This window comes from Somniosus microcephalus, chromosome 14, assembly GCF_052327205.1.
Source record: "Somniosus microcephalus isolate GS21.2 chromosome 14, FLI_Smic_1.0, whole genome shotgun sequence".
Lineage (NCBI taxonomy): Eukaryota > Metazoa > Chordata > Chondrichthyes > Squaliformes > Somniosidae > Somniosus > Somniosus microcephalus.
Genome location: NC_141000.1, coordinates 10,991,083 through 11,002,912, shown reverse-complemented (window position 1 = coordinate 11,002,912; position 11,830 = coordinate 10,991,083). Strand labels below are relative to the sequence as shown.

Here is an 11,830-nt window from a genome sequence, read left to right as displayed (position 1 = left end):
ATCTGCTTTAAGAAAATGTTTATTGGTAAAGGAAATAATGTTGAGTAATTGTAATATTTAGCCCCACCTTAAGTTATGTAATACTGAACATATTCAGAAATATAACAGTAACTGGTTAAACCATTTCAATTATTTTGCAGTGGGGATGTGCGCTTTATTTCATGTATTAGCCAAAGATCAAGATGCAAAACTTATTTTAAGACTATAATGAATGTTCATAAGCTTAAATGTTTAAAATACTGCATCAATAAAGATTTCACTGTTCAATTGTGCTTTTTTTTATTAAATTAAATTGTGATTTAAATACAAGATTTTTTGCCAAAGTTCTTTAAAAATAAAAATGATTACCAATATAATTTTTGAACTCTACCACAAGGTACGTGAGGTCCTGTTGGGCTGACCTTGCTTCTCCTTCCTGGTACCCTGGGAGGAGGTTCGTTCCTCTGCTCAATTAATTCCCAGACCGTGAACTTGAGTTAAGGGGAGAATCCTCTAACTGATGCATTGTTCCAGTACACTGCCAAGATTCTCCTTAAATTGTTTAGTATTTTATTTCTATGTCTGAAAGTCGGGGAGAATTTCAGCAACTTTCTTCCTGAGTTGCTGTCTGCGTTCTTCCTTTTTCTCCTCCTCCTTGATGAGTATTGGCAAACTCTTCCAGGCTCTGAACGCTGTCGTGACTATCCTCCTGCAGGCGGGGAATGCAAAAGAGAATTAGGGATGCAATAGAAAAGTGCAATATGTACTCTCTGGAATTAAAAGATAATTAACGTATTTGGTTTCAGAATGATATGAAAAAGATTTAGGACAAATGTATTTCACTAATTAATTTGGGAATATTCAAAGTCAGCACTGTATGGATTAGAGTTACCAAATTCAACTAGTTTACAGCTACAAACATTTTCAGTTTTCTTTCCCTGGGGTTCCAACAATGAAAGGAATTGTCCATTACCTCCGATTATGTTCTGCTCCAATTCTCTCCTTTTCCCATGATGCAAGCTTTTCCTCTGTCACATAATCAAACCAGGCAATAAAAGTGGTTCTTCTTAGAGCTGTCAGATAGTGTTGACGTGCTTTCTCTTCCATAATGGTGGAGTAATCCTTGAACTGCATTAAAATATTTCACTTCAATTTCACTTTATTATAGAGTAGCAGCAGGTTGTACAATACTTTTATATATTTATGTGGTGCTGACCATTAGCCAAGTTACTGTTTTTTTTCTAGAATATGAATGACCTGCACTATCCACATCTGTTTCAAACTGGCGGTGTTTGTCCAGCTGTAAAGCAGCACAGTTGAAGCTTCTTAAATGCATGTTGTTTTTGTTACTTTTTCAAGCTCTGAATTTAATTAATCTGTCAAAAGAGAATCCTTTTAGGTACGGGAATCTTTCTGTTTAACTGTATTCACTCCCCATTTAGCAACCATTTTGAACTCCAATTTTAAATAACTTTAATCAAGTACAGTGTTTAATTCCTCATCAGGGTTTGAAACACTAACAAAGTGCAGCATACAATATTCAATGCATAGTAAACAACTGTTGCATTTAATGTGCTTCACAGTACATGAAACAATCTGAACTCTAATTTTAAACAGAAAACATCTTCGCAATTGTGAAGAGGATTTCTCTGAATGAACTTGAGGCTGAATTTGTTTACCTTGACTAAACAAAATGGCAGCTTGAGTGACTTTTTAAAAGGAAAGTGTAGATACCCTATTGAAAGAGCAGGAACGCTGACTGGACGCTATGTTGATCTGTACACTCTAAATTTAACATGGTGTGAGTTTAAAACCCGCTGGCAGTATTAGCACCTGATTCTCGAGCAATTGCTCAGAAGCATCACAAATGACTGATCCTGTATACAGTATTACTCGGGCTTATCAACCCCGCAGGTAGACATGTCTGCAGCAATTATTTCTGATTACTTTCCATCACAGGATAAATAAGCGACAAAGGCCATTTGGGTCATAACTTATCCTTCCACAGAGACTCTACAATTCCTCCATCACAACATCTAATTGCTTCTTTAATAACTTTTTACTTACACAACCTAACCCTACCCAGAAGTTAATTCCATGTGTATTTACTCTGAAGAATATGCCTGTTGCTAGTTTGAACCTGTGTCCCATTCTCTCAATAGCTTTTGTTTTGAAGTTTTTTTCATACCATTGAGGTCAGATTTAGTACTCTTGCTTATGTCTTTTTTTCTTCCTATTTCCAGCACCATAAATTGCATTAAAATGTATTTGCCATTTTTCTGTCCACTTACATACTCTTTTCAACTCATTTGTAACTCCCGAGCAGTCTCCTAGTTAGATATCCTCTACACATTTGTTTCTGGATGCAAGTCAATAATGTAAATTAGAAATACAGGAAACTCTTTTTTAGACGGGACCGGTGTGGTGCCGGTTTATCAAAAAGTCCGGATTACAGAGAGTTATAGTTAAAAGGTACGAGAGCTCCGTACACAGCAACAAATCCAGGCTTCCCTGTTGCTTAGCAACAGCTGCAGGAACCCTGGCCACAGACCAAGCATCCCTGTTGCTTAGCAACAAGTGCAGAAACCCCTGATTACACAGCCACAGATCCAGGAGCGGCCACTAATATGAAGAAAAACTTAACTGAACCTACTCCTGAATTTTGCCGGTTAACCGAGAGTTCCGGTTGTTTGGGTGCCGGTAAATCGAGAGTTTCCTGTAGTGGGGCCACACGCTTGGCAACCTCCCCCTGACATGGCATCTATTCATTTAATCAGCCCATTTATTATGGATTCCCATGTTTTACTCAAACTTCAGTACAGTAGTGGCCCTTTTTCTCCTGAAAAAGTTCCTAGTTACTTAAAGTAGCATCATTATTTTTGCACCAGATTACCGGCCACTTATTTCCATCCTCAATTTTCCTGGTAAACTCCTTTATTTTTATCAAACGCCAGAAGTATAACCAGGGAACATTACTTGCATCTTCTAGCTTTGAGTTTGGAGGCAATGTTTGCAGATGTGACTCAAGACCCCTATCTTATTTCTGATTGTGTTGTTTATCACTATGTGGATTGCTTCTTCCTGCCCCCTTCAGTAGAGCTGCTTCTCCTTTTATGTGCACTGCTCGAGCTCCAGATAGGCAGCTAACCATCCTATAGGTATCGTCCTTATGATACATATGGCTATCCATCTTCAAAAGAGTCCCCTATAACTACACGCCCCTTTCAGCTTGTATTTCTTTGGTTTAGCTGCCGCCTCTTCTGTGACCTTGTTTTTTCTGGTGATTTCTACATTCTTGGACAGGACCTGATGTGTTTTTGAAATTTCCTAAGTAGTTTCACAGGCTTCCTTATAATTCTTGCTGTTTGTTCTAGCCTTGATCCATCCACTGCCCTCAGTTTCTTGGTTTATCTCAGCACTTGTCTCTTTTTCTTCCTATCTCCAATGACTCACTCTCAAGTCTAGTCTGTTCAATGTTACTGGCCTATGATGATACTTAATAAGTCTAGTAACATCCGTCACCCCAATTATTCCTTTGCTCTGTCTGGCCCTGTGAGTTCCTGTCTCCTCCTCTTTAAATATGAGCATAAGCTTGGCAAATTTCTGCTTTCATTGGCCTGTAGCTTCCGATAGGAGGCTTCCTGCGTGCGGAGGCCTCCTATCGGGAAAAAATCTACGCCCTTACCTGAGGGCTCCCGAGGTCCAGCCATTTCCGATCCTGGGCCTCTCCACAGTCAAAATGCGCAGGGCCCAGGTATCCCAGGGGCACAGGCGGTTCGCAAGCGTCCCTGGGATCACGTGAGCCAATGGGAGAAGGGAATCTCCCTTCATACACTTGACAGGCCCATCAAAAGTATGAAGGGGATCACTCCCAAAATACATCAAAACATTAAATACATTTTTAAAAAGCCATCACATTCTTAAAATAAGTTAAAATGACATTAAATTAAATATTAAACAAATTAAATTTTTGAAATTTTTTTTACGAGGCTAAAAATAAAGGTACTTTAAAAAAAAAAAAATTTAAATTATAAATGTGAGTTTTAAAAAACTTTTTAAAACTCTTACGCCTGGTAAAGCAGGCGTAAGGCCTGCTTTTTTACCAGCATAAGAGTTTTAAGTGATTTCAGCGGGCGGAGGTTCTGCAGAGGCCCTTCTCCAGGGCGGGCATCCGATCTGTCAAGAGGATTCTTGACTGATCGGAAATGCCGGTTTTCAGCGCATGCCTGAAACCGGCATTTCCGATGTCCCTACGGGAGTGTACACAGCTCGTAGGCATCGGAAAATATGGGCCATAGTCTGCTAATTCTCACCGGCTATTTCCCTTGTGTTTTTAAATCCACTTATACCGTTGAAGTCATTTACCTGACTGTGTTTACATATTAGTTTGTCTCCGCACAGATCTCCTTTTCTTCCCATCTCCAATGACTCACTCAAGGTCTGGTGCTAGCCTGTAAATTTTACTGGCCTTTCTTTAAGCATTTGATCATCAGACAATTTTTACGTCGCTTCCCCATCTATTGTAACTAGCCCTTGTGTGTAAATATCCCACAGCAAATACACATTTTTAGTCTCCATCCTAAATAAACCTCTCCAGAGCAGCGCTTTTAATTTGCCTTCTCTTCACTGCTCTCCTTCCACTCCCCTTGCAAATTACATAATGTCTGCTGATGCCTCCTACTGCTCAGCTGATTCTACAGGGTGGAGTTCTTCCAGGATGAAGAGCTGTACTGCTGTTTTTCACCTTTTTTAATCTGTTGATTTTTTTGGTTCTTGAATATGTGACTCAATACTGATGAATTATTTTTGGGGATTGTGGGACAAGCCTGACTAGCAGTCATGTCAATCATAGAATGGTTACAGCACAGAAGGAGGCCATTCGGCCCGTTGAGCCTGTGCCGGCTCTCTGCCAGAGCACTTCAGCTCGTCCCCACTCCCCCGCCCTTTCCCCGTAGCCCTGCAAATGTTTTTCTTCCAGGTACTTCTCTAACTCCCTTTTGAAAGCCACAATTGAGTCTGCCTCCACCACCCTTTCAGGCAGTGCATTCCAGATCCTAACCACTTGCTGCGCAAAAAAGTTTTTCCTCCTGTTGCCTTTGGTTCTTCTGCCAATCACCTTGAATCTGTGTCCTCTGGTTCTCGACCCTTCCGCCAATGGGAACAGTTTCTCTCTACTCTGTCCAGCCCCCTTATGATTTTGAACACCTCTGTCATATCTCCTCTTAACCTTCTCTGCTCTAAGGAGAACAACCCCAGCCTTAGTCTATCCACGTAACTGAAATCCCTCATTCCTGGAACCAATCTTTTCTGCACCACCTTTCCTAAAGTGTGGTGCCCAGAATTGGACTTAATACTCCAGTGTTTTATAAAGGTTCATCATAACTTCCTTGCTTTTGTACTCTATGTCTCTATTTATGAAGCCCAGGATTCCATATGCTTTTTTAACTGCTTTCTCAACCTACTCTGCCACCTTCAACGATTTGTGCACATCTGCCTCCTGGTCTCTCTGTTCATGCACCCCCTTTAGTTTCTATTTCCTCTCCTTGTTCTATCTGCCACGTGTCTGCCCATCAACTGCAAGTTCCCGATCAACTGAATGGTGTGAAATAGTGTCAGTGTGGAACAAAGTACTGATGAAGTGACCATCTATGTACTCAGATAGGAGTATATAATTCTGCTGTGGAGCGCAGGAATGTCATAGGACATTTGCCCAGTGATACCACCAACAGTAATTTCTAAGTTAAAACATTACGTAGGATATACAGTACAGAAACCAGTCATTCAGTCCAACCAGTCCATGCTGGCGTTTGTTCCACTTTCCTCATCTAACTCGATCAGCATAATCCTCTATTCCTTTCTCCCTCATATGCTTGTCTAGCCTCCCCTTAAATGTATCTATACTATTCGCTTCAACCACTCCCTGTGGTAGCGAGTTCCACATTCTCATCACTCTCTGGGTAAAGAAGTTTCTTCTGAATTCCCTATTGTATTTCTTGGTGACTCTCTTATATTGATGGCCTCTAGTTTTGCTCTTCCCCACAAGTGGAAACACTCTCTCTCTGTATCCACTCTATAAAGACCTCTAGTCGGTCACCCCTCAGCCTTCTCTTTTTAAGAGAAGAGACCCAGCCTGTTCGTCCTTTCCTGATAGGTATACCCTCACATTTCTGGTATCAACCTTGTAAAAAAATTTTGCACCCTCTCCAGTGCCTCTATATAATATGGCAACCAAAACTGTACGCAGAAAATCTGGATCTAGACAAAAAGCAAAGAATTGCAGTTGCTGAGGGTTTTATTCATGTCCTGAAAAACATTTGCATATTAAATGGCACTTTAGAATGTTAACAGACTAGATATCAAATATACCAGTTAAGATTTGTTGCAGGATATACCCACCTTTAACCAATTGTTGAAACACCTTTTAAGAAGAATCCGATAGTACACTTTTTCAGCTTGGAACCCCTTTTCAGCCAGTGAGTCTCTTACCGTCTGATGCCAGGTACATAGGCATAGGTGTAGGACTGAAGAGCTCCGATAATCTTCTGCTATCTATGTGGTCATAAAAACAAAGTGTTCTGAGTAACACCAGTGCAAGTTCTGTTAGCAGCTCCTGCGCAGACCCCAAACCAGAGAGAAGCATTGAGTAGTTCAATGATGCACGCTGTATAAGCACTACTTAATGCTGCAACATTTCTACACACGTCAAATAGACTGATCAACCACCAGAGAAAGGTGTAAGCTGGAAAAGCATGTCAGCACTTTCTCCTTCATCCAACAGTAGTGCTAGAAGGATGTGCTTTAAAAGAATGTTATTGCTAACACCACAATTCTACTGCTAACAATCCAGTGCCTGCCATTTTCTATGAGTGGCTTGAGTGAACTAAGTTTACATATTCTAGATATTAAATACGATTTTGTTAGTGGACATGGAGTATAGAAACAGATGTAATGTGTCCATTGGCTCCGAGCAGGGTATGCCAACACCGAAATAAAATTAAAATAATTTTTAAGACAGTATCCTCAAAGATCAGTATCCATTAAATTTACATTTTAAAAAGTAAGACAAATCACTCCTTCATACAGTGAAACCTATACAAATGAACACCCCCAAATAACTGATTGTAATCGGTACAAGCTGCACCTTGAAACCAGACACGCACAAACTACGGACAGCCTTAAATGCACCATGTCCGTTTACAACTTAAAACACGGGGTACGTAGGTAAGTGCGAGGTGGCAGCGGGTGAAAGAAATTGCTTTTGTGGAAGGGAGATCAATTGCTCAGCATCCATAGCAGCAGAGAAACTGCTTTCTCTCCAATTGAATGCTTGCACGGCTCGATACCAGGGATCATCTCTACTGCTATGGATGCTGGGTAAGGAGCTCCCCATTCTACCTCGCTTTCAGTTTACATTCAGGGCCTCGCTGCACTGGGCTCCACTGTGTAATTCCCACCTCCAGCCTAGGGTGCCACCCCCACAGAGAGCCAGGTCTGGCTGTTTGGGGAGGTCAGGGGGAGATGGGGGCTGGTGATCAGTCATTACGTAGTCAAACCTCCAGGAATGCCTCCAACCAGCGTTGGCAACCCTAGACATCTCACTCCACCAGTACCTCAGGTACTGATGAGCTGCTAACCAGCACTTCAAACATTAGCAGCTGCAGAACATGGAGGGAATCCCGGACAGGCGTCTGCAGGACATTAATTTTCCCCCCCCCCTCAAATTTGGCTGGGATCTCCCAGGCACTCCTGCCCTACAGCAGCCACCTTGCCCTGTGCAGGCTGCCAACGTAGCAGATCTCAGGATCAGCACATCCCTCCCTCAATGGAAAAGGACGCCGGGATGGCAATGAACTGGGAACCCCAATCAACAGAAAATGCACTGAAATCACATCCCGCTGGCAGGCCCCCAGAATTAGGCACAATCCCAGGTGAGGGTGAAGAAAAGAAGGAACGCTGCCGGAGATACAAATAATCCGGGTCATCTGGTTTCATAGAATGGTTACAGCACGGAAGAAGGCCATTCGGCCCATGGAGCCCGTGCTGGCTCTCTGCAAGAGCACTTCACCTAGTCCCACTCCCCCGCCCTTTCCCCGTAGCCCTGCAAATTTCTTTCCTTCAGATACATATCCAACTCCCTTTTGAAAGCCGTGATTGAATCTGCCTCCACCACCCTTTCAGGCAGTGCATTCCAGATCTTAACCACTCGCTGTGTAAAAAGGTTTTTTCTTACGTCGCCTTTGGTTCTTTTGCCAATCACCTTAAATCTGTGTCCTCTGGTTCTCGACCCTTCTGCCAATGGGAACAGTTTCTCTCTATCTACTCTGCCCAGACCCCTCATGATTTTGAACAACTCTATCAAATCTCCTCTCAATCTTCTCTGCTCCAAGGAGAATAACCCCAGCTTCTCCAGTCTATCAACGTAACTGAAATCTCTCATTCCGGGAATCATTCTCGTAAATCTTTTCTGCACCCTCTCTAAGGCCTTCACATCCTTCCTAAAGTGTGGTGCCCAGAATTGGACACAGTACTCCAGTTGGGGCCGAACCAGTGTTTTATAAAGGTTCATCATAATTTCCACGCTTTTGTACTCTATACCTCTATTTATGAAGCCCAGGATCCCGTAAGCCTTTTTAACTGCTTTCTCAAGCTGCCCTGCCACCTTTAACGATTTGCGCACATATACCCCCAGGTCTCTCTGTTCATGCACCCACTTTAGGATTTTACCATTTAGTTCATATTTCCTCCCCTCATTCTTTCTACCAAAATGTATCACTTCACACTTTTCTGCGTTAAATTTCATCTGCCACGTGTCCGCCTATTTCACCAGCCTGTTTATGTCTTCCTGAAGTCTATCACTCTCCTCCTCACTGTTCACTATACTGCCAAGTTTTGTGTCATCTGCAAATTTTGAAATTGTGCCCTGCACACACAAGTCCAAGTCATTGGCCCAGTAATTCCGTTCCAAACACGTGAGTACGGTCGGGGTACTCACGCGTCTGGCCGGAGGAAATGCCGGTTTTCAGCATGCACAGCGCATGCGACTGCACAGGCAGTGCGTGCGCAGTGAACTTCGTCGATTTCATTCAGGGATTCAGTGAGGTTAAGTCCTTACAACTTACACATGAAAAAAGCATGTGTAAAGTTGCTCCAGAGGCTGCGGAGGAAGATATATTTTATCGTGGAGCTTCTGAAAGGCAATATTTTTGTTTGGGAAAGGGAGGAAAGTTATTTTAAGAAATGATGAGGTAAGTTTTAAAGTTTAATTTTTTTTAAAAAAAAAAACGGGTTTTCAGTACTGTAGGTAGAAGGAGCAATTGTGGCTGTGTGAATTGAATTTGCTGTGTTTATTAAATGTGAAAATGACTGTTCTAAAATGAGTAATGTAACATTTCCAACATTTTTAAGAAAGAAACTGTTCATCAGTAATATATTCTTTTAAGTAATTATGTATGTATGTCCGTATAAATTCCTTTACGTATATGTATATATTCCTTTACTTATGTGTATCTCTATATATAAATCGGTACATCTGTCTGTCTGTCATTCTGTCTGTCATCGCCTGTGTGTCTGTCGGGCTATGCGCTCGAAAGTTACAGGGCGTACCTACGCGCGCGTTACCTCCAAAGAAAGCTTACGCTTCCGAGACAGTTTTAAGCGTATTTACGTTTCGGCCGGGCTAAAATCGCGCCCGCGGTATCCCAAAAACCTTCAACGTTCCGCTCATTAGCATCTCATTATCCGCTCATTAGCGACAGAGTGACCTCGAGCTCGACCAATCGTACGCCGGGTTGCTGGCGTGTGTGGCCGGGCCTTCTCGTTCTGAACCGAGGTGAGTCGCCGCCATCTTGATTCCAAACTTTTCCTTTCTTTTTCCCGCTTTCTGCGTCTTTAAAAAAAACGTTGCTTTTAAAACACATATTGTTTTAAAAAAAAATGATTTAGAAACGAATTAACTTATCTAATCTCATTAATTTTCCTACCTTTCCCCGTTTTTCCAGGTAGGCCTCGAAGCCTCGGCTTCTCCTTCGCACCCACGCCCGAGCTAGGCACCTCCCGGCCCCACTCGAAGGCTGGAGGGCCGAGCCTCAGCCCAGCGCCGCTAGGGTGCGCGCGCAGCAGGAGCTGAGACGCGGCGTCTCTCTCTGGCTCGGCTGGGGGGTGGGGCTTGCTGAGCGTCAACCGTCACCCTGGCAACCGGCCCCCCGGCCGTCTCGCACAGCCGCAATCGCCGGTCTTCACCTGGGGGGGGGGGGCCGCCAATCGGCGGTCTTCACCTGGGGGGGGGGGGGGGGGCCGCCAATCGGCGGTCTTCACCTGGGGGGGGGCCGCCAATCGGCGGTCTTCACCTCGGGGGGGGGGGGGGCCGCGACCCTCTGCGGGGGGCCGCGACCCTCGGGGGGGGCGACCCTCGGGGGGGGGGGGGCCGCGACCCTCGGGGGAGCCCCCCTCCCTCCCCTCCCTCCGCCCCCCTCTCCCCTCCCTCCCCCTCCCTTCCCCTCTCCCCCTTCCCCCCCTCTCCCCCCTCCCTTCCCCCCCTCTCCCCCCTCCCTTCCCCCCCTCCCTTCCCCCCCTTCGCTTCCCCCGCTTCCCTTCCCCCCCGCCCTCCCTTCCCTCCCCCCGCCCTCCCTCCACCCCCCACGCCCTCCCTCCACCCCCCACGCCCTCCCTCCACCCCCCACCAGTCGCTCTCTCTCTCTCTCTCTTCCAACAACAACATGCCCTCGAAAAAGCCTCGGCACCACCGGGCACTTCAGCTAGTCTATATATATAAATCGGTACTTCTGTCATTCTGTCTGTCATTCTGTCTATCTGTCATCGCCTGTGCGTCTGGCGGGCTATGCGCTCGAAAGTTACAGGGCGTACCTACGCGCGCGTTACCTCCAAAGAAAGCTTACGCTTCCGAGACGGTTTTAAGCGTATTTACGTTTCGGCCGGGCTAAAATCGCGCCCGCGGTATCCCAAAAACCTTCAACGTTCCGCTCATTAGCATCTCATTATCCGCTCATTAGCGACAGAGTGACCTCGAGGTCGACCAATCGTACGGCGGCTTGCTGCCGCGTGCGGCCGGGCCCTCCTACGGTCGAGTGAAGGGACGATTGACCAATCCTACGCTTTGGTCACCTGACGGTCGACCAATCGGTGCGTGTGTGGGCGGGCCTTATCGTTCTGAACCGAGGTGAGTCGCCGCCATCTTGCTTCCATTCTTTTTCCTGCTTTCTGCGTCTTTCACACAGAAACCCCCACAGTGCAGATAGAGGCCATTTCGGCCCATCGAGCCTGCACCGACACATATCCCACCCGATCCCCGTAACCCCTACACCAACACATATCCCACCCTATCCCCGTAACACACCGTATTTAATCCCACTAACACTAAGGGTCAATTTATCATAGCCAATCAACCTAACCCGCACATCTTTGGACTGTGGGAGGAAACCGGAGCACCCGGAGGAAACCCACGCAAACACGGGGAGAATGTGCAAACTCCACACAGACAGTCGCCCGAGGCCGGATTCGAACCTGGGTCCCTGGCGCTGTGACATTTCCAGCAAAATAAAATTCAATTTATTAAATTCTTTTAAAATAAATCACTCATTTGTAAATATTTTATCTAACCTGAACATTCTTTTTCCTACCTTTGCCCCGTTTTTTTTCTTAGGCCTGAAAGCCTGGGCCTTTCTTGCCCAGCCAGGCCCGAGCTAGGTAACTGGGCTGCTGCTAAGCTCCTCACTGCGCTCCCCCCCCCCCGCCGTGTCACGTTACCCAGGGCAACGGCGTCAGCCACGAGGGTCAGGGTGCGCGCGCAGCAGGAGCAGGTGAGACGCGGCGTCTCTGTTCCGCGCTCGGTGGG

General features: G+C 45.2%; 1 protein-coding gene across 1 annotated transcript in view; it reads right to left on the bottom strand.

The window, feature by feature from the left end:
- Positions 1–262: 262 nt before the first annotated feature.
- Positions 263–11,830, bottom strand: part of ccdc191 (coiled-coil domain containing 191) — a 73,342-nt gene continuing 61,774 nt past the window's right edge. The window contains exons 15-17 of the mRNA XM_086006239.1: positions 6,376–6,528; positions 953–1,107; positions 263–688 (exon numbers count right to left, since the gene is read on the bottom strand). Of these exons, the coding sequence (XP_085862365.1) occupies positions 556–688; positions 953–1,107; positions 6,376–6,528 (441 nt within the window). The 3' untranslated portion in view covers positions 263–555. The remainder of the gene's footprint in view (positions 689–952; positions 1,108–6,375; positions 6,529–11,830) is intronic.